Consider the following 25579-nt stretch of genomic DNA (forward strand, 5'->3'; position numbering starts at 1 on the left):
AGAACATAGCCCAAAAAGAGACAAAGAGAAAGAGAGTGGAAGGGAGAGTGGAAGGGAGAGAGACGAGCACATGTGGGGAAGGGGGACACAAGCACAAAGAAAGGTTTGCATAGAATTTGCTTCTCTGCTTTGCTTTTGCTGTTGCATGTGGGAAAACGGAGCACACACACAAGGGGGAAGGGAAGGGAGTAAAGATAACAGAGCATCTGTACAGCAGCATAATGCCCGCCAACACACACACAAACACGAGCGAATGATACTGCGGCACGGTCCTTGGATGGCTTAGCACTAGTACCGTCGAGCAGAACAAGCACGTGCCTACTAACTGGCAGTACAGTTTGACATTTGACAGCTGTCTTCCGGGGGACGGCCGTTTGCTCGTGCTGTTTTGCTACTCGGCTACTGCGACCACGGATATACTGCCACGTGTTAAGACGTGTCGTTTGTGGCCGGTGTAGTAGCCGACCGGTCCGTCCGTCAAGTGCCCCAAGGGACGGGACGCAAACCATTCGCCGTGCATGTGGTGCGGGACGGAGCCTTTGCAGGGGATACTAGGCTTGGGCGTGGAAAGGAACGTAAAAAGAACGGTAACAAACAGTGGGCTTACAGAAACAAACGCATCGAAAGCATAAAGAAAGGCGCGGCGCACCCACAACCAAAGGCGACACAGAGCTAAACACATACACGAACAATAAAATTAGCTAACCTGAACGGGACGCGTAGTTGACCAGGGCAAACTCGAGCAGGGCCCCGAACACAAACGTCAGACAGACGCCGGTCCACACGTCGATGGCTTTGGTGTAGGACACGGGCGGCAGCGACGCGTTGATGCCGGACGTTTGCGTCGCCATGGTGAGCAGCGTGGTGACGCCGAGCGAAACGCGCGCCGGCACCGCGCCCTGATCGAGCCAGAACGAGACCCAGGACACGATGACCAACATGCAGCAGGGGATGTAGATCTGGATCAGATAGTACGAGAACTCGCGCTTGAACAGCAGATCCACCTTCAGGCAACTGTATTCACCTGCGGGTCGTGCGCGAGTTTGTGTGTGAAGGCAACCGAGAGTGACAAGAGAGCGACAGAGGAGAGAGAGAGAGAGAGAGAGAGACGGTAGACGGGTTAGTGGCGTGGTGTGTGTGTGTGTGTCGGTGGTAAACGGTGGTCCGCCACTATACGATGGCAAACGGGTCTCTGCACGAGACAGCATGCCCGAGTGACTGGCGCTTACCGGTGTTGGTTTTGCTGTTGCAGTAATCGGTCAAGAACTTCTCCAGCGTGAACCGGGGCAGATGCAGATTCTTCACCACCTGCACGGGGTCGCCCTCCTTCCACAGAAACACTAGATCGGCCGTCGTCCAACCATCTGCGGAGAATGCGGCAGCCGATTAGTTCCGTAGGGGTTGGTCTAACAGCGTCGGGCAACGGACAATCGTGTGACAGTGTGGGTTCCGTGTGTGTGTGTGTGTCAGTGTTCATGTCTCATGCGTAAGTATACCGTATCGGCGTGTTCGGGGTGTGTGTGTGTGTGTGTTTGTTGATGAGAAACGGTACTTACAACTTGCCATACGCAGCGAGCACACCTGACGATCCAGTGGGTACAGCTTTAGATTCATCGGGCAGGCCAACGTGAGTGAAATACGTATGCTATATAGTACCGATCCGTACGGGAAGATACGGATGTAGACGTTCGGCATAATGATGTTGTGGAAGTGACCTTCCTTCTCGTTCGAGAAGAACAAATCAGGCATCCACACACGGTTTGCTTCGGTCAGTGTAAGGTACTTTAAGCGGCCTGCGTGGAAATCGTGGAAGAACAGAGTGAAGATAGTGAAAGAGAGAGGGAGAGAGACAGAGCGAGAGCGAGGCAGAGAGAGGGATATAGAGAGTGTAAGCGCGAGAGAGAGACAGGGTGTGTGGGGTGTATGAAGAGAGCTGGACGTTTTTGGAGCTAAGCAAACTTTTTAGTACACCTAATCTGACGTTTCTCCTACGTACTAACGCTTGTGACAGTTCTTCTCCTTACTCTTTTCTACCAATACTACTCTTTAAAGCTGCTTTTTTTTTTAGCAGAAAAAGCAATAAAAAAGGTCGCATATCCTATCGAAAGGCAAAAACCTTAGAATCTTTCGAAACAGTCACGAATCAACTTTTCACATTTATCTTCTGATTAATTATCTGTCACGCCCGGAGCCCTTTGCTGGATCCTGGAACGGTGTTGGCGCTGTTTGCAAGGATCGGCAGAATCGAGCATATCTGATTAAGCAGCAGCAGTGCATGCCCGAAACAATAAATCTTCCATTCTCCTTCATTTTATTTTCCACCCAACGAAATGGGTCATCGGGGAGTAGTTTAAAAAGGAATTAAACTGCGTTAGCAAAAGAAGTATGGTATTCACCGGGTATTCGGGACCGGTCGCCGGATTCTTGGACCCAATTGTTTGCTTAGGACAGTTTGTGTACGCGCGTTCGCGTTTCGCTGTCCGATTGGTTCCAATTTCCGAAAGAAGGGAAAGCAGAATGTGAGGCAGCAGGAGTCGTTAACAGTTGGTGGAGTATCAATTTTGAACCATTTTTATGATCACAAATTCAAAGGGAAGGATGGAGAAGCTGGAGCTTCGTTTGACTGGTGCTTGCATAGTACGCATCACACACACACAGACACACAGCCTCTAAGCTTGTGAGAGCCGAGGCCGGTTGTCCTGGAAGACTTGTTTGCACTTAAGGCTTTGAATTTGAAGTCTGGCGGTGTTGGGTTTGGTTGGTTGGGGAGAGTGAGAGAGTTTGGGGGGAAACTTCAACGATGGTTGGTTGGTTGGTTGGTAGGTAAATTATGATTGATATGTAAACTTTACAGCCCTCGCCTAGACATACACTGACCGAAGACCGAACGAAGGCTGCGATAGACCGTAGTCGATGATAGATCCGTGTTTCATGGCCCTCGTCGACCAGCCCTTAACCGTCGGTCCGTACCGCTAGAACCTTTTTTTTCTGGTGTGTGTGCTTGTATGTGCGCTGTCCTGGTAGCGAAGAGGTGTGTGCTTGCTTGTGTGCTTGTGCCTTGTACACGTTGCCTCGACCCGTTTCGGCGACAACCGCGCGACGACGACGACAACCAACGACGACGACGAAAACGACGTTTTATGATGACGAACCTCTCTGGTAATGGGGTTTCTCGTCTCAACCGTGGGACAAGCGCCGGTGGCGACGGGACAACGCTAAATGGTGTGTGGATGCGTGCGTGTGTGCTTGCATACATGTGTGTACAATTTATTTGTTGCCTCGCCATCGCCTTTAACGAGCCGCCCGAGACCGGGAATTGATTTCTACTGCCGAACGTCGTTCGGTGATCAGAAAAATCGTCCATATCGCTTCCGGTACCGGAAACGGATAGGGAACATACTGTTTACTGTTGAGTTGTGTGGTGCTGTTGCGCCCGGGGACACTCCACGCGGGGACACTCGTTTTATCAACATTATTGCGTTTTTGGGACTTCCCTCCGGGGTACGGATTTTCTTTTTTTGCGAATTTGATGAAGATGAAGCAAGAATACATACACACACACACACACACACACACACACACAGAGACACGAAAACAGGCGTTCTTGGTTTATGCGGTTTGGGATGAGTGTGGTTGGGTGGGTTTTACATGGAATTGGGGATGGAGGCAGAGATTGAAGGTGAAGACACATATTAAGAAGGCCATGGGCATATGATCGACGCACACAATATGTGTGTCTGTGCCGGAGCGTATGTGTCAATGTTTAAAGAATCGAACCGGAAATGCCCAAACCTTGGAGTAGCTTTGGTAAGTACCCAGGGTCAGCCAAAGGCTGGGAGAGCGATGAAAGGACGCATGGTGGTCTCGGACGGGAATATCAATATTTCGCAAGAGTTCGCGAGATTTTTGTAGTGCGCTGATTGCCTCCGTTCAAATAGCAGGGATGGTGAGGGGTTTGGTTTTTTGGTTGCCTCCAACCTGGGACGACGAAGCGGGATGCTGGGTGTGGTGGCGGGAAGGGCGAGAAGGTTATGAGGACGGATGGTGTTACTTCACCTCGGGCAATGGTGGTAGGTGGTGGTGGTGGTGGTGGTAAAAGTTGTTCCGGGCCTCAGTCCCGTTTCCTCCCCCCCCCCCCCTTGAGGGAACGCAAAAACCCTTGATTGGCACGTTCTTGGGGACGTTCTTGCGTCGGTGATGTGTGTCGTAGCCTTTGGGCCGGATCGGTCGATGAAGCGTAATCGAATTTCGTCAGCAATCTAGGCAGCGCTAGGCAAAGTTGCCGCCTTGCTGTGAGTGGCAGCCGTGCGCAGGACAGTGGGAAGAGGGGGAAGAATTTCAAGTTTGTTCCGGTAATCGATGGTGTTCGGAAGCGTTCGCCCTCCCTTTTTGCTGTCTTTCCGTTTCGTTTCTGCACGTGCGGACGTGTGGAAGAGGTCCGGAACTGCGAAACAAGCACGTGCGCGACGTTTGATCGGGAAACGAACGACGGGACGAACGGCTGCTTGTGCGATTGGCTACTGCGACCGGGACCGCCTTGACGCCGGCGGTGGATGATGAGAGATGGCTGCAATGCGGTGTGCCTAAATGTAGGCGCTTTAGCAACGTTGACACGCGCGCGTTCGTTTGTGTGTGTGTGTGCGCGCGGGAGTGGGGAATGGAGGAGTCAAAACATTATTATGGTCTCCCAGATCCCCACACTCTCCCACATCAAACGAGTGGTAAGCCGAGTGTAACATATCGAATTTACGATCGAGGAAGGCGAGGAAAATGATTTTCGGTACAAAGTCCCGGGCCCCGATCTCGGGCCCGCTTTATAGGGTCGAAATTGGCAACCGGATTTTTGCCATTTGCCAATGTGGATGTGGCTTGTGGCGGTGGTGCGGTGTCGCGGTGACGCGGTGCAAAGCCTACTCTAATTTCCCGGTACAAGAGATGATTGAAACGCTTATGACGTTTAGCGAAAATTTAATCTGTACGACGACGACGACGACGACGACGAAGAGCCCACCCTCGGATGGGTTTGCTTTGGCATGGCTGTACGAGGCAGGGATTGACTGTGTGATGGACCCTGCGCTGAATGGCACTACTAGCGAAGGGCGCCAGAGGGAAACGTTGTTCGAAATAAAAACTCGATTCTCGAAGAGTGCTATACCGTATGGGTACGACGTAATTAATTTGCCTTTAAGAGCTCAAAGCTTACAAGTCACAGCATCCCAAAATAAGACCCCATAGCATGTATCTAATCCCCGGAACAGCGTTACACAATACTTACCTCCGATGTCATCGAACTTTAATCGTTCGTCCAGCCACTGTTCTCGGAACGTAAGCTGTACACTGTACTCCTACGGGTTCGTCATGATATTTTGGGTGTGCATTTATGTGCGTGTGTGTGTGTGTGTGTGATTTCGTATTTAATGTACATGTTTGTTTCAATTTTCGTTTCGCACGTTTTGGTTGGACATCAACGGGATTCGACGGGACGGGCGCAGCGAAGAGCGAGGTAGCAGCCATGTTGGGAAACGAAAGAAGAAAAACATTAGTGACATCTGGCGACAAATATACGCACTGTGTGTACTTAGGTCGTAGACGGTAATGATTGTATTGATTGGGTATTGGATTTTTTGTTTTGCTTTTTGGAGTTGATTAATTTTGGTATGGTTATTAGGTATTTTTAACAAACAGTAGCTAGTTTTGGTCAAGGGAATTGATAGAGAAGAGAGAGAGAGCGAGAGAGATAGAGAGCGGGGGAATGCTAAGGGTCAAACAGTTGGAAATGGCGGTGTGGTAGGTTTACTTCTACAATGCACTGAGGGAGCCATTGAGGGAAAGGAAGGAAAAGTAATGTAACATTTTCCGGTCTATTTTGCTATCTCGAGCAACTATTGTATTGTACATCAGATTAAACAATAAAATGGTCAAATTAATATTCTTCCTCTATATTCCTCTCTTTGGGGTTTCTTTTTTTTACGAATGTTTCTCACTACGCGTTGGAAATATACTCGCCGGCACATACACACATAAACCGGAAAAGGATTTGAATAGTGTATTGGCGGATATTGGGAACAGTGGCGGGGAAAAAAGGAAGTTTCTACCAGTGGAGCAAATATTTTTGTGTGTGTAGATGGAATCAAACTTTCCCTATACATTATCCCTCGCTGGATCTGGGGTTTGTCTCGCTAAAAATAAAGAAACTAAGCCTCGGAATATCCGGCAGCGCTTCTAAACCCTGCACGGCGTAGGTAGGATACAGGAAGGACGGTTTGAGAGAGAGAGCAAGAAAGAGAGAGAGAGAAAATAAAGTAGACAAAACACTCACGATACTGATTATTAAACAAGGTACAAGAATGGAAGGATTGTCGATATTTTTATTCCACAATATCCGGAAATATGACCGTAAAAAAGGGGTAAGGTTTCAAAACGGTAAGGGACCAAAGGAGTGGAAGGGTGGTGGGTTAGTGGGGTAGAGAGGAAAAGTGGGTAGAAATAGTTTCCATCCAGTTGGTCACAGTTGAGCCATCACGGTATGATGCCATGATGTGCTCTAGAGTCTGCATAATTAATACATTGGAATGAGTCGGAAAGTGTTTTGTTCAAAAAAACAAGACTGAGTAAAGGAGAAAAAGAGCGAGATAGTGTGAGTGTGTGAGAGAAAGAGAGAAAACTAATTTGAAACTATTTTTTTATATGTACGAGGTAGAGAGAAAGAGAGAGAGAGAGAGAAAGATCTAGGAAGAGAACGATAAAAAGGACCAACAGTTACTCGAGATGATGGTAAAAAGATAGGAAAAAATTAGGTGGAAAGAAACCAGTGTCTGATAGAGCGAGAAAGTAAGGTTGGTAATTACTAATAAAGGATCTCCAGAGCATGTTAAAAATGAATAAAATTTGAGACCGAGTAAAAGAGTAGGTAAACAAGAGAGAGAGTGAGAAGACAAGGTACACTAGGTCAAACTTCTTACGGTACGGGAAAGAAGAAAAGGAGGTTAAAAAAAGGCAAAGAGTACGGGGAGCATCAGAATGTAAAGAATGCAAAACCGGGTTGTAGTCGATAGCGGGAGTCGGAGTTGAAGGACTTATTCCAGTAGGATGGTTTCGGGATGGTGTTGGTTGGGAATCGGTTTCACCAAGCAGTCTTTTAGGGGGTAGGGGAGGGGGGGGGGAGTGGATGGTAGTATGCGGGAATGCGTCGTCTAAAGTATGTAAATTAAAGCCCGAACAAAACGGCACTTCGGAATACCGAAGAGAGGGAGAAAAACAGGGACTTGTGTGTATTTGTCGTAGGTGTAAAGGGGGTTTAGGGTTCGGAAAAGCACTGAAACATCCATGAACTGAAAGCTTCGCGTTATATTGAGCATGTTTTTTTTGGTACGCTTTTAAGAAAAACTACTATCCATAAAGGTAAGGGCGGTGGGCAGTGTGGACAAAAAGGAAAGAGACCCAGCACACAACAAGCACGGTACATAGGGAGGTAGGTTGCACCAAAAAGTGTGGAATTTAAAAGTGTTGTATGCATTAGTTGCTTTTTTATCATTTTAAAGCTGAAGCCAGACCTTGTGCTTGTTTTGCTACCATTTTGGGAAACATCCCAGCGTTGTTGTGTGCTGGTTTTGCCGAATGTCGAATTTCTTTTGAACTGACATCATACAAAAAAAAACTGTAACCACGAATGCATGCAGGACGATAGGAGAAAAAGAAGAAAAAGAGGGAGACATAGAGAGAGAGAGAGGGGGGGGGCAGTTCCGGTGCCAAGACTCGGTGGCGATTCGAAAACCTTGCCACCTTTTGCGCATTTAGTTCGCTCTCAGTGTGGCGGTGATTGTGTCGTTGTTTTTAAGGTTGGAAGGGGAAAAAAACTGGTGGCTGGTGGGGATGGTGGATTTTTCAAAAAAATTAAACTCGTTTCTTGTATGTGTGTGTGTGTGTTTTTCCTTATCTAAAACATTCCAAATTGCCCGGCTCGGGGGTTTTTTTTCTCCCTCCGCGGAGCGGGAGCAGTGCGGAGTGGTGCGGCCATGCAAGGTACAGCCGTTACTGATAAGAACAGGGGTGGAATGTTGGTAAGGTGAGGAGGAAGAAGGAAGGAGGGAGTAAAATAAAAGACAACATGCAGCAAACCCTTGTCATACCATGCACGGGCAGGCAGCAGCCACATAACATGCAAGGTGACGTGCAAGAGAAGCGCACATGCAGCATGCAGCATGCAGCCAGAGCATGCACCTGGATGATGTGGTCGTTAGGTTGCGACGCAAGGCAAGATAGGCAGCGGAGCAGGGTAGTAAAATAAAAGAAAAGAAAAAAAAAACACATGCCATACCATGCCATGCCGTGAAGATGCGATTTATCGAACCATGCAAACAAAGGCTACAGTGTTCGGTGTAGTAGTTCGTGCATTAGTCGTTTGCAGTAGCAGCGTTTTGAAAGCACCACGTAAGTAATAGCAAGGGGAAAGGATGAAAGGGGCGGGTGGAAAAAACCTACAACAGGACTAAATCTAATGCTTAATGCTATCATGCGAGAGGAAACATTTCATGCGACAAACGGCTGAGGTACACGAGACTACTACGGCACGATGCAGACATGCAGGCACACACAGACACACATGCACTGCTGCGTGTGAGAGGGAGGGGAAAGGAGAGTGATATACATGCAGGCACAACATGCAACAATCATCATGCATTATTATCATCGTCGTCATCATGCTTTCATCGTTATCTACTTGTTCTACATGCACATGCACACATGCACACAGACAACATGCGCGAGCTTTTTCCGTCATGCCGGTGCACATCGAAGGCAGCTACGAAAGATGAAATGATGCAGTAGTAGTAGTAGTAGTAGTATTAGTAGTAGGTAGTAGCAGTGTAGTGATGGTAGTGGTAAAGGAAAAGACAAGACCAGAAAGAGAGAGAGAGAAAAAAAATGGAAATAAGATGTGGGTGAGTGTGAGAAGTGTGCCGGTTTTGATCGCAAAACCGATGCGCATGCAGCTAAAACGTACATGCAACCCTTTCACTATGCTGGAGAGCAAACCCTTATAGAGCGGGAGAAGAGAATCGCCGCCGAGACGCATTCGCGAGCATGCATTCGCGAGGCGCGTGTTAGTTATTGGACGGGGGTTTTATTTTTCTTCGTTTTTTTTGGGTTTTTTTTGATAATTTCGTTGCGTTTTTTTAGTGCGCGAGGCTTTTGGACGTGTTAGCTGCAGGATCGCACCCCGCGCAGAGTGCTTGAGGTGGCGAGCGAACGGGATACGCTTAGATCCCCGTTTTTTCCCCCTTCCCGAACGGGATGCAGCAGCCCACGCTAAAGTCGGAAGAAAGTTGCCTAGAAAAAAAAAACAACAACAACAAACAAATGATACTCTGGTAAACAGAAATGTAACAGAAGAAATAGAGACAGATAGAGAGAGAGAGAGAGAGAGAGAGTGAGGGGGATGTGAGAAAGATAGAGCGTGTAATACACTCCGACGAAGAGTACTTTGTATAGAAAAAGAAGCCACCACCCGCGGCTACTGGGCGAAGGTGGCCCCGGTTTCGTCCGGAGGAAGCTGTGTCTTTACTCGTTTTGTTTTTTTCGCCCTTTACTTTCGTCGTCGTCGTTGTGGTTGTTGTTTTGGGTGTCGAGCTGCCCGTGGCCGTGGGTCGTCGTGGAAGGTGCTACTTTGACGGGCAGTAAGTTGCAACGGGAAAACCGGAGTAACCTTATCCAGGCAGGTAGAAGCGGGGGTTAGTTTCCAAGGGCAACGGTTAGGGTTCGCTGAGGTGTTTTCGCCCGTTTTGCGTGTAGTGTTGTGGGAAGGAGCTGTGTCGGTCGGTGTCTCATTTGGTTGGTAGTTGGTAGTGGGGGAAAAAATGGGGAAGTATGTTTGTTCAGTGTTGGTTGCATTTGCCCAGTTGTTTAAACATTGTCCACAGTTTTAAGAGTGATACCAGACAGAGAGACAGAGAGAGAGAGAGACAGAGAGAGAGAGAGAGAGAGAGAGAGAGAGAGAGAGAGAGAGAGAGAGAGAGAGAGAGAGAGAGAGGATTGAACATAGAAAGGAGCACGGGGTAGTTATGTGAATGCACGTTCCGAACGTGCACAGGAAGAACGTTGTCTCGTAGCTTGACAGATGCTGTCACTTTGACAGTTGTGTCGTGTAATGTGCTAGTAGTAGTGGTAGCAGTCTGGCACAGCGTAGACTTCACCATCTTTTTACTACATCTTTCACATCTTCAGCACCTGCTTCTTTTACTTGTCTTTTTTTATGTAGCTTTCTCTCAACGTTTCGTTTTTCGTCCATTGGTCCATGTCCAGTATGTGTGTGTGTGAGAGTGTGTATTTTTGTTGTTGCTTCGTTCGCTGTCTCGGGCAAAACCCATACTTGCCATACAAGGCGTCCTAACATACACAAACATACACACATACGCGCACGTACAGTCACATACTAACAAACGCACACATACACATACACATACACTAGAGCGGGAGCGTGCATACAACCCCTTTCACCCTCCCCCCCCTCCCAACGCGTTGACGCGTTGAAGTGCCGGGGGTGTGGGGGGAGGGGTGGAGATTTCTCTTTCACATTCACCACATCCATTGGGAACCACGAATGGAAATGAAGATCGAAATGAAATGGTACGAAAAGAAGGCACAAAATAGGAAACCATAAAATTGAACGAAGAAAAGTTCGATTTGATTATTGCGAGAAGAGCTGATACGCTGGGTAGTGAGACTTTTTATGTCGATTTCCATCGATGGCGATGGTGAGGGTTAGACAGTTTGGCAAATCACAATTCGTTACCCGTGTCAGGCCAAACGACACCTGCTTGTGGTGTAAATTTTTATTCTCTCTCTCTTTTTTTTTTTTTGTTTGGGTGGGGAGTTATTCGGCATTGATTCGATGATTGATTTGATTGGCTGTTTGGCGCAGGTCTGTGCGTTGGAGCGTAGTCGGGCGTTTTTCTTGGCCCAAGTTGCACAGTTTTGTTTTTGATGAAGGAAAAAGTGTGTGTGTCAGTTTTATTGGCCAGCCAGGTGCAGAGTTAAGTTTTCCAACTGCATCACTGTAAGAGCTGGTTCCATATGGTAGAATGTGTGCATTTAGGTGTGAGCGACGATCCTTCCCAGGTGACGTGAGAGCTTTACAGTAAAGGACAAACTTTGATCAAACATTAATCAATTATGCAAAATGTGATCATGAGATGTGTGTGTGTGTGAGAGAGAGAGAGAGATTGTGTGTGTATGTGCACTTGATGAGCTTACACCGAGCTGGCAGGCCGGGTGGAATAGTTTTCCCCCAAGAAACTTAGGGTTGATTAGGTGTTTTAAAGTATGCGGAATAATTTACACAGGTTTGTATAAATGTGTGTGACTGTGATACAGACGTGCCTATTTATGTGTAAATGTGTAGGGATGCAGACTGAGAGAGAGAGAGAGAGAGAGCACGCGCGCTAAAGCACAAACGGTACGTAGTAACGGTGATGCAGGCCGCAAGTTAGTAGGACAGATGTTTGAAAGCAGAAAATGCATGTTGATGATGTGAATAAATCATAAGAATGACACAACAAGCGTTAATTAAAAATCAGTTTGACGATGCTTTGCTAGTGAGCTGAAAGGTACAACATACCAGTTGTTTAAGATATTCAAATGAACTTTTTCTCTGTGCGGGTTGACTCAAGCTAATACAAATGATTTGCAACAGATGGCGCCAGTGTATGTGCACGATTGCCATCCATTACTAATAGGTTCATTAAGAGTAGTAAAGGCACCCTGCAGCTCGAAGGTTTTTTGTATTATTCAAGTGTCAGCGTTTTTTGCACAAGCACATCACGTCACAATGGTGTGGTTGTGCTAAAACGCAACCGATTGCATTGCAGCCGGTTGATGGGGCTGGGTTGCTTGTCATTATAATTAAACCATTTTTCCCCACTTCTACCTTCTACTGTAGCAGCACGAAACTATCCAGCCAGAGCGTCTTCGGGCTCATGTGGATGCAATTTAGTTTGAAAAATTGCATTAGATTGTGTTTTAAAACCGAAAAAAGGAAAATCACTTCATCCTTTCATTCATCTAGCACCCGCAGCACAACAAAGAAGCGTCCGCTGTCTGAATGTGGTCATCGTTGAATTAGTGACCCAGAGGGCTGGTTTTCTTCTCGCCGTGGCGCACACAAAAATATAAAAAAACACACGACAGTACCACCTTTGGCATTGTTATAAAATAAAACAAAAGCATCCAACAGACCCGAGGTTGGGAGTGCGATCGTTCGCCCGAGAGTCATGTGCACCAGAGCTTTAGCGCTGATGAGGACGATGATGATGAAGATGAAGATACAGACACGGCCACTGATGCAGTGTGGCCGTCGTCATAATTTATTCTCGCCGTTTGTGGCGAACCGCCACCGTCCTCGTGGCCTGCTGGTTGCTGGTTGGTCAGCCACGAACGGCACCGTGCCACGGTGGGGTGGGGGGCTGTGTCTTTGGGGATTTATTTGCATTCATTTTTTATGGCACGGCGCGCACTGCAAGACGCGGCCGTTCGACTATCTACCAGGGCTTCGCACGAGTTATTGCATTATTCAACAACTTGAACAATGCGGTTCGCAATCGTGTTGCTGCCCCCATTGCCTTGTGCTCCCGGGTGTGGGTTGCGGGCTGGAATGATTCACAAGTTACCATATTTTATTCCGCTCTTCACCACCGTGCATTGCCTTCGCTTTCGCCCCTCCATCCTTGCCGATTGTGGTGGAGCGTGGATTAACTGCGTTTTGCATCGGTACGAGCTGTTTGGACTCGGCGCAAATGAATGGTAATTTATGCACAGAAATTGCAGTAAAGAAAGCAAACAAACCACCATCTTAATGTTTACAGAAATCAAGCTTGTTATCGTTGCAACCGGTGTGGTTGCCATCGCCTAATGGTTTACCGTAGTGTGTGCATTAAAAAGCAGCGCGGTAGAGCCTTTGCTGCAACACATAAATATAGCTTAAGTGTGTGTGTGTGTGTGCGCGCGCGCTCTCGCAGCTTGCAAAGGCTGGTGGTGGTAGTGCGGAGTTTTTGCCTGCCAGATTGACAACCGATTCGAAGAGCTTTATCTGTAGCCGCACCGTACCGTTGCAATATTTAGCTCGTGCAATTTCGGGAAATTGAACCACCACCGGGAAATGGATTGCAATCGTAAAGTAACGTCAATAAAATAAACGAAAACCTCTGTCCTCTGGCTCTCCCGGTTTCGGGGTTCAGTAGATAGTGGAAGCGAGTGTTCGGGTTTTGCAAATACTACACCGGCGTTCGCTCCGGTGCAGAACGGGTGAAGAGGGGGAAAAAACAAGAAGAAACAGAAGAGGTTTGCGGGAAGCCCGTTCGATCGTCTGCATTTTGAATGTGGTCGAGTGGTCAAAGCACATTCGAGTTCGAGTGGCAAAAGATGCTGAGCGGGTTTGCAAAAGCGGGAGGCAAAACTGGGCCAGAGCGAGCGAGTTTTCGGGACGGTTTTAAAGTTAATTGGAAAAGTTTTCCTGAAGCGATCATACCGCTCGGTAGCGTGCGGCAGGACGCCGCAAACAGCAAACATTTGGCAGCGAGCTGGGAGAGCGAGCGAGCGAGCGAGCGAGTATTTTCAAAATTTGTGGCGCACATGCACATGCTTCTCCTTCCTTCCCGTCCCGCATTTGCCGTGTGTCCGTGTGATGGTAAGATTTCACCCGGGACCCGGGACATGGCGTTGGTGATGGTGGGTAGGCTGACTTATAGCGTACCGATAACCGTAAAATGCACTTTACTAGGGAACTTTTGGGCCAATAAATGCGAAACGGACTGCGCCGTCGTGTCGTTTGGGTGAGGATGGGTTTCTTTTTTATTTCATACTGGTGTATGTTCTTTTTCTTTCCGCCCGTTTTACAAGTACACGCCAAGCGCCGAACGGCTAGCCGATACGTCGCTTGCGGGAATGGCCCGCTGGACGGATGGTCGAGTGCTTGGTCGGTGCAAATTTAATAGCTTATTAATTTTACGGTCTCGAGTGTAAGCCGATTTCGACCATGGGTCGGACCGATGGTCCGGGAGTGGCTCGTTGAGATAATGCTACGGAACGGAATGGCCATGTAGTGGGTCCCTGTATTTGTAGGCTTGCAGTTGTGTCTGTGCGCCAATAAAACGGAGGCTTTTACGTACGTGCATCACACTGGGAGTATTTGAACGAAAATGATTGCAATTGTAGGTCGTGGGTTATTTAAAATCAAATCCACCTTTAACATTGCAAGACAGTGTAGCGAATGCATTAGAGCTCTACAGCATCGCCATCTTCCTCCGGTGGTGCGGCTTTTAGGTTAGCGAATGGAGACGCCTGGTGGTTTGTGATTTTATTGCAATTTAACGGTGAAACGACAAGTTCGAAAGATCATTGCCGTCATTATTGTTAAAGACGGCACTTTAAATCAATCTGGCTAGCTGCGTGCTAGTACGCTAGTTAAGAATGGTTCCGCTCCAAACGGATCAGTTTCCCTTTCATTCTGGAGATGGAGACGCATGGTGATTTGTAAAATCTGCTGCTGAAGCAATCACTTACCCATTCTTGTTTCGGTACCGTACGCTTCCGCACCGGTAACACGGTGGGATGGCACAGGTTTTCTTAATGAGATGTAAATCTTGCATCCGGTTCGGTTGAAGGGTTTCATCCGTTTCCTACCATTGAATGTGCGTGTGGATTTTATGTGCGCCTGTGTTTGTAAGGTCAGCCCTTACTTCTATCGAAGGTCAGTCATGGGACATGGGCAAGCCGACACCCTTCTCTCAGACAGACCGGAGGAAAACGGGCAGTAGATGCGCTAATGATGTCATTCGTAGGCGGAAGCAGCAAACAGTGCTTGACAATCGTGTCAAGTGGTCGGGGCCACATGCACGGGGTTTTTTTTTTGGGTCCGCAAAGCTTTGAAATAGTAATCCCCCCTTAACTCCACCAATACACGCTGTCAGCCACTGCCAGCGGATGGCGAGGACGTCACACCAACGACGGTTTTGTTTGGATGTTTTGCAGCGGGTGCGGAAATGGTGATGAAGATGATGAGGATGTTTTTGAATTATTTTGCTTCGGCAGGGGCAGGTTCGTATGTTCGCAAAAAGCACCCGGATGAACGGGCGAACGGAACGGGCGAAAATGTAAATGTGCTCATCAAATCAGGACCTTGGATTTGATTAGCATTTTTTTCGTTAGCTGCTGTTTTTGTACTTCCGTCGGCTTCGTTACTATTTGCTCTCCCGTACTTTGCTGACTGTTCGGTGTCGACCGAACGGGAGAGCTCAAGAAGATTCGCCGAGCACCTGACGGATCGTGCGCAAGTTCGTGCTGCTTTTCTAGCGTACCGTAGGTAGACGGTAATTAATTCTAGTGAAAAATTTTGCATTCGAAATGTCGCTCTGTCGAGCCTGATTGGATTAGTGTGGCGCAAGTGGAAAGGGAAGGCACGATGGCGCTCGGGTCTGTTTTCCAAACGAGCGCTGATAAATTTTGTGAATTATTATCACTTTTCCGGGTGAGGTAGCGATTATGGGCGATAGGTTTAACAATTTAATTGTGCTGAGAATGGTCTGCAGCTGGGGGCTATTGAATGTTTATAACTAGTTTTACGCGTTTTATAAGCGAACTAAACTCTGGCTAGTCGCATTTCAATAGAAATAAGATAAAAATAAAATTAAAACACAACCACATTAACAACTGAGCATAGAAATAGAAAAAAACAAAAGAAAAACCTAAAATTAATTTGAAAGAAAAAGTTCTTTGTGTTAAATATAATATTATTTTAGCACATGGATGGGACAGAGTAAAATGTAACAGCGAAATAGAGGATAGAATCGCAACAAGAGAAGAGGAGTACACTAAAGCACGCAGCAGTACATTAAGAACAAGAGTATGTACGCAAAACGGTAAGGGATTACATGTCGCAACATATGGATAACAATATTGATTCGCTTCGTTTGCTAGTATAACGTCATACACACAGGGGATTATAGCTAGACGATAGGAAATACAGCAGATAAGTACGGAGTACGAGAAAGTAGCTGAATGTTTTTAAATTACATAAACGAAATTGGTTTGTTACACTTAAATACGGTTTATTAAATGAGCAAAGGATGAAACTGAACTAAATATTGAGAATGGAAAATGGATGGTAATGGATGGATGACATGAATGAAATGGTTCAGGGAAGGATGTATGAAGAGCGCTGACAGTGTTTGAGTAGTACTTTTTGTTTACTAAAATTGACAGTAGTGTAAATATACAACGGGCAAAGAAAGGGGCAAATGAGGGCAAATAATGTTGTGATAGCGTTTGGTGTGGCAGATGTTTAATAATTGAATACCGTAAAGCAGAAATGTAAAAAAATAGTATAATTCGAAACAAAGTTTACTGAAAAAATAAATAAATAACATTGTCTAGCAAGAAATATAGACAAAAATAGTAAACAAGTAGAAACGATATGCATACAGTGCAACGACACATAATCGATAGGCGACATTTTTACACAATAAAAACACTTTGCATATGAAGTAGAGCAGTTGCTGTACTCGTCCGGTGCCGCTCGTTTCGCCAAAAGGGACCGGAGGAAGTGTATGTGTGTTGTTGTTGTTGTTGTTGTGAGTGTGGTACGTCTGCATGTATTCCACTCATTCGAGCAAAAACTGCAAAGTGTGTAAACTGCAAAAGGGGCAAAATGGACGATGGAACGCTTCGAGAATCCGGTTGGCGCCTTTGCATGTCATAACAATGCCATTTGGTTTGGGTGCTCCGCGCTAGTAGGATGCTGTGCCGGAAGTCGAAGTACGCGAAAAGTGGTGTTGTTCGTGCACACAGACTCATACAAACGCATACGCACACAATCATACGCGCAGTTCAGTAACCACTGGACGGCGAAATAAAAAAGTAGCACATAGCAACGAGCAAAAGGCAAAGCAGAAGAAGAAGTAGAGAAGGAGAAAGAAACGCTGGGTGGAAAACACTTGAAAACTAAAGAACGAAAGGTGAATGTGAAAATGTGGACAAAGAGGTAGATCGACTGGGCAGCCACGTATTGTCTGGTCGTAGGGTGTAGGTTGTGTACGCTGGTCCTTCACACAGCAGGCGGGGCTGTGTATGTCCGCACAGAACGGTGCGAAGGCTGTCACTATGCTTCGCATGTATGTGTGTGTGTGTATTATGAAGGGGTAAGAAACCGTGTATGGAAAAGCTGGGATTGTACAGAAATGGGAGGGCACGTAGGGCACCTTTCTCTTTCCGGGTTTGTCAAAGTAGTGAACTGGGTGCACTTGGTGCACTGCAGAGCGTGTGACAGACATCAACATACACATGTAATCGGTAGACATCGATAGAGTGTGCACACGTACACAAATCAAGCTCACACACACAGACACTCAGGCTCACACACAAAACCATACATAAACACGCGAGCAAGCCAACGTTCACACACACAAACACATCCTCACACACGCACATACACACACAATCACACCAAACAGAGCAACGCGTCAGGTGCTGACGGATGCTCGAGCGGTGGCAACAATAATGACAGTAGTACACTGAGATCGTTTACACTGAACGGTTGAATGCTGGGGCGATAGTTGTACAGCCCCGAGCGAACGGAGGAGCGTTCGTGGTCAAAATTTTACCAACGGAACAGCGATCAGATTGCGTACACTCGCACACTCGAACAAAGTGTTGATAGTTAATACAGCCTAGTAGATTGTTAGAAACACAAAACGAAAAATAAAAACATACAAAACAAAACACAAAATCAAACCACAAATCAAAACGATAAGATAAACAACAGACAACGAAATAACAGAATGTAGGTGAATGTAGGTTCGTTTTGAAGTATGAAGAGTGGCGGTATTGCGATCGAGACAGACGGAGGAAATTTCGCCGATCACTGTGAGTGTATGTGGGTGTTTGTGTATGTTTGAGTGGTTAAACATGTCCTTGGTTGGTTGGCAAAAATGATTCAAAACAAAAAAAAAAACAGAACGATAATTGTCTCATGTAGGGTAACCGTATGATGGAAGGAAATGAGGGAAAGGGAAATGTTTGCTGGCAGGGAGGGGGGCAGGGGGAGGGGAAGCAACTAGTGATGGACTAACGATCAGCACGGGAAGATCATGTTGAGAGCTGAGAGGATCAATTATGGTATTGATGAGTAAGGTATGAGTACAAAAACAGATAACATAGATTTGTATTTGTTTGTGTTTGTAAAAGTTGCGCGCGAGAGTAAAGTTTCACTCGAAACGAACATTGTGTGACGTGGAACGTGGAGCCATTGTTTGACGTTACTTTAAATTGATTGTGTTTGCGCAGTGTCACAGTGTGTGGAAAGAGCGCCGAGATAGACACCGAGAGTCAAGAAGGAAACAGAAAACAGAAACAGGGAAACAAACAGAGACAGAGAAGCCAACAGAGCTCAGAGTGACGCCGGTAAGGGTGGGTGGGTGGCCACTCAGTTGAACGCCTTTTCTGTGTAATTTTTGTACAAGTGTAGCGATGGCTCTGAGCCTGTTGTTTTTTTTTTTTTAGTTAAATGTAGACGTATAAACACCGGTACTTTGAAAACACAACACAACACAGTTTTGCACTAGCCCGCCGAGTACCCGCGGACTAGATGCAGGAAAAAAAAGTCACAGGAAACACGAGAAACACTGTACAAACTGTGTGTGTGTTTTTTTTGGTTGTAGTTGTTGAGACAGAACAGAGATTAATTAACGGACTTTGGTTGGTTGGTTGGTTGGTTGGTCTGGGACTGTTACAAATGCACACTAACTCACCATTTTGTAATCGTCGATTTTCGAGATCGATCTTAGGAACATGTTGACGAACACTTGTGTGGCCTTATCGTCTACGGGGTTTGGTTTTTGTTTTTGATTTGTTTTTGATGAATTGGATTTGCAATTATCGCGACATTTCGTTTTTTTTTGTGTGTAGATGGTGTAGTTGAAGTAGTTGAGGTAGACATTTTTATACATTGTATTGTTTAGGTATTCGGTTTTTCGTTGGCATTTTGGAAGAAACGGGACGGTATTTGAATGTTGGATTGGCGTTTGTAATGCGTTTGATGCGTTTTTTTTTTCACGGGTGTTCACGTTTATCGCGCGGGATTTTCAGGACAGTAATTTGTTGGTGGCCAGTATTGTGTTTTTTTTTTTGTGGTGGTTCAAGATCAAATAGTAAAAGCAGTATGCGAACGGGTACGAGTGTAGAAAAAAAGAGAGAAAGTTGATTAGCACTGCATATCGATTGCACGGTACAGATGACAGTGAACGACACTGAATGGTTTAGCTTTTGAGTACACTTACGAACTAACTTCAACGAAGGAAATGATTATTGAAACGAAATCAAAACAGTAGGCGAGTAGAGATAACGGAAACAAAATCAATAGTGTAACCAAAAACTGGAGTCGATCAAAACCCAAACTGATTGTGGTAACTAATAATCCAACTAAAACAATCGGCAAATGTATGCAATGAATGCATTAAGATCACGGTTAGAGAGAGAGAGAGAGAGAGAGCGAAAGAGATTAGAGTGGATTCAAATTGCACCAAACAACATCTACCCGCTTTGTACATGCGCGCAGCACATTGTGCTTCACACACACACACATACATACACATACACACTGATGCATGTAATAAACGGTATGGGGTAAGATTCTGTTCGTTATCTGATGCAGTTTGCATACTAAGAGGATTTGTTTCGTTGCTGATTCGCTCTAATTCGCACTACGGTAAGATGCATGAATGGGTGACAGTATGAGTCGATTGCTTGCATGTCATGAAGTTGGCTAAAATGCACTACGCCCATTACAAATCTGCGCTCAAATGCTCTACAGTACTAAAGGAGGCAGTAAACGAAAGTTCCTATATATGCATATGTAACACAGGTACGTTGGGTGTCGTTTCGACTGTTAGACTATTTAGCTATTTGGGGTCACGTTTATTTTTCTTCATCGAACACAGAAACCGTGCTCCCGCATTATACTAAACACACTCATCGGTCATGGTTTGGCACACACACACACAAACACGATTGTGATTCGCCGGCTGTGTGCTTCGCCGTGGTGCCTATAGGAAAACTATGTGAAGAGAAAACAAAAAATATATTCATCGATACAGCTGAACAGTGTTGTTCACTTATCGTACTTATTGCCTAGAAGAATTGAGAGGTTATACGTATTTTTTTTACAAATTACGAATAACAGTTGAAGGCGATATGGCAAGAAATGTTGTTAAATAGTTATAATATCTGTGAAGTATTAATATAATATTCGGCACATCGAGTGCCTTGTTACAGTCTAGTTTGCTAAAGCAATAGAGAGAGAGAGAGAGTAAGAGCGAGTGAGAGAAAAAAATACTAAAATCTATTACACACGTAGTTGAGATAGCGGATATTCTTATGTATATATATATAGAGAGAGAGAGAGAGTGAAAGAGCAAAGAAGTGATTTCAACAAAGTTAGCTTCAGCTTACAAAAAAAAAGCCAAAATCAAGACAAAAAAGAAAGAAACGAGCATTATAAAAAGAGCAATAAGAAAATCTAAACATTAGATGTTTGAGAATACATAGAGAGAAAGCAACAAAAAAAAAAAAAACAAGTTTAAAACAGCAAAAAAATGCAACCAAAAACATTTAGCCAATTACGCATTTAACCTACAGTGACATTCAGTGAACTATTGAATGGCCGATAGTAGAGTAAATTGACGCCAGCTAGTCTTTTTTCCATACTAAAAAGAGTATTCAACGGTGCTCCAGGCTCTAGACGTGGGTTAGTAATCGCGCTTTGGTTGTAGTAAGCAGCATTTCGTAGACTGCGAAGGTTCAGATCTAACGCTACTGGCTTATTCGTTAGAAGTCATGTCATAGAATCTATACACTTAGGCGCATCTATGAGGGAGGAGCAGTCTGTGGATTGTATTATAATTGCAGCAAACACTAGCAAAAGTCTAAAGATACACTACAATCTGTTTGCAAAAATACCACACAACAATATGACACCAACGTGCTTAAATGAAACACATGAACAGAGATAGGCTAATTAGAAACAGTGAATGCGAATACTACAGTCGGAACAATGGTAAAACTGTCGCGATGGGACGGGACTGTACATGCCACCTGCTTGACAGATACATCTAAAGACAGTTGAGGAAGGACATATTGAAATGAATCGACCGTATTGAAATGAACACTCACTCACAGTATGATAGGAATAGACACAAAGAGAGAGACAGAGAGAGCGAGAGATAGAGAGAGACACTAGGAGAGCTGTGACGTTTAAGTACTATTATACTACGAGGTAACAACGTTTAGTTCAACACTGACAGATTCATCTACTCTCAATAGACAACAGTGTGAGAAGGTCGCGTGTGCGTGTGTAATCCTACATTATCGTCCTTGTGTCTGCGGTGCGATCATTGTTTGGTGCCTGTTCTGTTTTTTTTTCATTTGTAGCGTATCGTTAGAATATTGTTTAACTTTGTATTATCTGAAAAAAAAGCCAGCATAGTGTTGGCTTTGCGTTGGAATTCATTTAGAAAACAATTCACACGCGTTATACTTAAATAGGTCATCAATTAAAAGCAAATACCATTTACGACAAACACATTCACAACCGAGACAATTAGCTTAAAAAAGGGGCAGCAGGAAAACAAAACTCGGGTCAAAACAAACAGCACAAAAGGGGAAGGAAAACGGGGGGGATGGATAGAACGGGGGTGGCAGTGATGTTGCAGTAAAGTTTCGTGAAAAACATCGAAAACAAAACACACACCACTGTCAACGAGAACGAGAACCAGATGATGGTAAAATAGCGATGGATGAAGGGGTGTCGTCAATCAATGAAACTGTGAAACAACAACAAATTCACACTTGAAGTTTAATAATCAACCGTTAAGAAGGTGGATCAGAGGAAGTGAAATGGGGTATAAAGGCTGGACAGAAAACACCAATTCATATGTAGGAGGATGAGCAAAATAGGATGATAGCGATAGAAAATATTGGTAGCAGCTCTACGCAACGGTGACAGATAACGCCAGATAATATGTTAATGCTGGGGACCGTCAAAGGAGCATGTCGGTAGGCGGCAATGAGGCTATAATAAACTGGGAAATTGTTTGATGCATATGCATCTTCTACAGGGTTTGTAAAGTTGTAAGCTGCTGGAGACCTTGGACTGAGGGGGACGAGGGCTACGGGGTTTGGTATAGAAGGAATGAGCGTTGGGAATGAGCTTGATGGAATGGAGCTGTTTATGCCCACTTATGATGAAAACAGCAGGAAAATATATGAAACGCGCGCAGGTGTGTGAGTCACTCACACCACGGTTAAATGAGCACGATCATCTGCAAAAAAGCCAACGATTAGTTCACTGAATGTTGCATTGCATGTGTGCGTTAAGGTAACACGTGTTGGTGCTGAGCCGAGATAGCATTTAAATTTTCCAAAAAGTATTAAAATTATCATTTGCAAACCAAAGAAGCAACAATACAGAAGCATCAAAAGACTGTACAAAAGCAAACTGAGAAGAAACAAATATGCAAAACAAATGCAGCGACTAGGAAGAGGAGAAAATTGAATAGAGGAAAGAAAAGTGGTTAAAAAGAATGTCCAAAAATGCAAAAGCAAATGCAAAATGACTTCAAAACATCTTCAAACCGACTTAAACACTGGAGAAGAAGAAACTTATCAATGCGAAGTAAAAATCGACTGACTACTTGGAGAAGTACAGCACAGCACAAGAAGACGAGAGCAAAAATGCTACGGCAGGGAAGGATGCACAAATCAAAATGTACTAAAAACTTGTACACGTTGAGGGGACACAGTATCAGCATTGTAACTTTCAGATGGAGCTAATCGTTGACGTCGGCAAGTGTTATGTTTTTGTTGTTGTTTGCTGCTGTGAGAGTGCACAAGCAACCAACTGTATGGTTGGTACAAGTGTTCCAGTAGCGATTGTGTTTGCTCTTGTTACGGTCAAGGTGATTCGTTTCATTTTTGTGGCGTTTGCATACGTGAACAGAACACAAAACAAAGGAACGTAAAATTAGAACAGCCAATAAATCGTTCGATCCTCACACGTTGCCAATTGTTAAGTATTTTAACATTTGAACTATTAATTATGCAAATTGAAATTATTGAAAAATTAATGTTTTTTTTTTTTAATTTTACACTCGAACAAAATCGCTAAGGTTCAAAAATGCAAACAAAAGAAAGAAATATGCGCCCACTAAAGTCTAACAAACTGTCGTCCGCATAAGAGAAAGATGATACAAAACGCAAAGAAAATGCATAACAACTGTCGGGGCTGTTAGTAAACAACAAACAAACAAACAAACAAACAAACAAACGCGAACGTGATGGTAAAAGTAGATCAAAACATTAGGAAACAAAAAACCGAATGTCAAACGAAAAGGGGGCAATTTGTGTAACAAACGAGTAAAAGAAAAAAAGATGAAAATCCATCGCAACGGTAAGGCAATAGAGTAAACGCGAAAAACAAATGTAAAAAATCAAAACAAATTCGAAAAAATCTAACCAGTTCCAAACGAAACGGAAAAAAATCCAAACATGAAAAAACAAAGTAAAAACATTCGGAAATGGTAGTACCGTAGAGGAAGGTGGGTAAACGACACAGCACCCGCTACATCATCAAGAGCATAAAACTGGGATAAAACGGAAGTAAATCAAATCAGACGAAACACGTTTAAGAAAGGGGGAAAACCAAACGAAACGAGTGATGGCGAAGACTTCAAGTACGACTGTACTTGCAGTGAAGGGAGCAAAAGAAAAGGAGCGTTATGTTTGTCTTTTCACTACGGTTACCTAACGATCGCTGGAACTGGGGCGTGAATTTCAGTAAAAGGCACACAAAAACAAAAGCAAACAAAATGCTCACACATACACACAGACACACAAGAGCAAACACAAGACACTAGTGTCGAAGCCAGACTGGAATTCTTACACCGAGCCAACCCGGAACACGAACCATCGAAGGCATCGAACGTGTTTATGAATGTTGCGAGGCATCCGTGGAATCGCTCGGAAAAGTGCAGTTGGGTGGCCATAAGGGTGATCAGATCCAGGGTGGTAATGGTGGCCATAAGATCGAACTGGGAGAAGGTGTTGTGTGTGTGTGTGTGTGTGTGTGTGTGTGTGTGTGTGTGTGTGTGTGAATATTTGTAGCTTTTTTTCCAAAAACATAATCGATGTGCTCTCGCTTATTACGAAAATAGTTGCATTCAAATTGGAGATACTGAACACACAAAACACAAAATTGGGAGTGATGGAAAAAACAAACGTATGTGTAAGTGTGTGAGTATGTGTTTGCACTTCTTTTACGGGGTAGGAGAGTGGTGGTGAAGAGTTTTTGTTTAATTATTATCATTCCGGCGTTTTAGATTATATCGGTTTGCTGAGTGCTACAGTTTCAGTACGGAGCAAAAAGAGAGAGTGAGAGAGTGAGAGAGAGTGGGGAGGAGGTTGGTTTGGTAGAGTTTTGTTTGTTTGTTTGTTTGATTTTTGTTTTTTTTTTCTTTAGGAGGGGGAGAGCTGATACCGTCGCACTTCTACACTTACCATAGTCACGTCATCGATTTTAGATATACTTCTTACAAAAATGTTGACGCGAACAACGGCCGGACCGTCTGTGTGGGGGTGTTGTGCACGAGCGAATTCGATTTGCGAAAGTTGCAGTATTTGAGCGATTTAGTTGTTTGAGGGGTGGTTTTTTTTTTGGTTTGTTTAGTTACATTGACATTGGTATGGCGTTTGAGTTCGAAGTATTGGTTTAATTTTTCGTCATTTTTTGCAGTCGGTTGCAGTCGACGTTTGGTTTTTGCAATTTCCGGTCGTCCCGAAACCGTCGATCGATCGCGTAGCGAACGATCCGTTTTGCACGCAGTAGTCGTTTACCGTGATGGTGATGGTGTACGCAGATCGCGTTTGGTTTGGTCATCACGAGCATCACGATCAATGAGTTGTGTATATTTTTTTAAGTTATTTTTTTTTTTGGTTTGCAGCAAAACAGCATTGTGATGAGCGTTTGATTTTGTACATATAGTTTGTTTGTTTGATTATCATATGCGACATAGAAATTCGTGAAACACGGAAAAGTTGCACACAAACAGATGACGACGACATTGCCCATAATGAAAAGAGAGAAGAGATGTTGGCAGTTGAGTTGGTGGTTGAGAATGGTTAGTTGCTTGCATTAGAGCGGTTAAGGTAAAGAAATAGGTAACGACGTTTTGCCAAAACTTGTATCAAGTTTTGTATTGTTTGTAAAATAAAAACGCGCTACAGAAAACCCGCCTCAGGATGCTACTCCTGCAAAATGCCGCCGCGGTTTCGTGTTTGCTGTACGCGCACAAAAATCAAAACGTAACACACACACTGAATAAAAAAACGGACCCACACTGGTGTGTGGTAAAAGTTGGTATGAAAAGAGGGGAACGAAAATGTGGCTGAAACAAATTTGAAAAAAAAAACGTATTGCGTTGATCGCTGCGCGCCTAAATGTATGCACAACGCGAGCACGGTGCAACTAGCTGTCAAAGCTGAC

The 25579-nt window shown here is 44.8% G+C and overlaps 1 protein-coding gene across 16 annotated transcripts in view; it reads right to left on the minus strand.

Moving 5' to 3' along the window:
• The window catches only part of LOC121591178 (glutamate-gated chloride channel), an 88703-nt gene that overhangs the window by 6405 nt on the left and 56719 nt on the right, over positions 1-25579 (minus strand). For 7 of the 16 annotated variants that reach the window (XM_041911637.1, XM_041911648.1, XM_041911642.1 and 4 more), the window contains exons 5-9: positions 18795-18865; positions 5276-5345; positions 1557-1793; positions 1230-1364; positions 707-1024 (exon numbers count right to left, since the gene is read on the minus strand). In XM_041911637.1, coding sequence (XP_041767571.1) covers positions 707-1024; positions 1230-1364; positions 1557-1793; positions 5276-5345; positions 18795-18865 — 831 coding nt within the window. Of the gene's footprint in view, positions 1-706; positions 1025-1229; positions 1365-1556; positions 1794-5275; positions 5346-12840; positions 15649-18794; positions 18866-24594; positions 24663-25579 lie in introns of those variants that run through there. The other 9 variants (XM_041911650.1, XM_041911644.1, XM_041911647.1 and 6 more) reach the window with 3 other exon arrangements.

This window comes from Anopheles merus, chromosome 2R (genome assembly GCF_017562075.2).
Source record: "Anopheles merus strain MAF chromosome 2R, AmerM5.1, whole genome shotgun sequence".
In the NCBI taxonomy this organism is placed as follows: domain Eukaryota; kingdom Metazoa; phylum Arthropoda; class Insecta; order Diptera; family Culicidae; genus Anopheles; species Anopheles merus.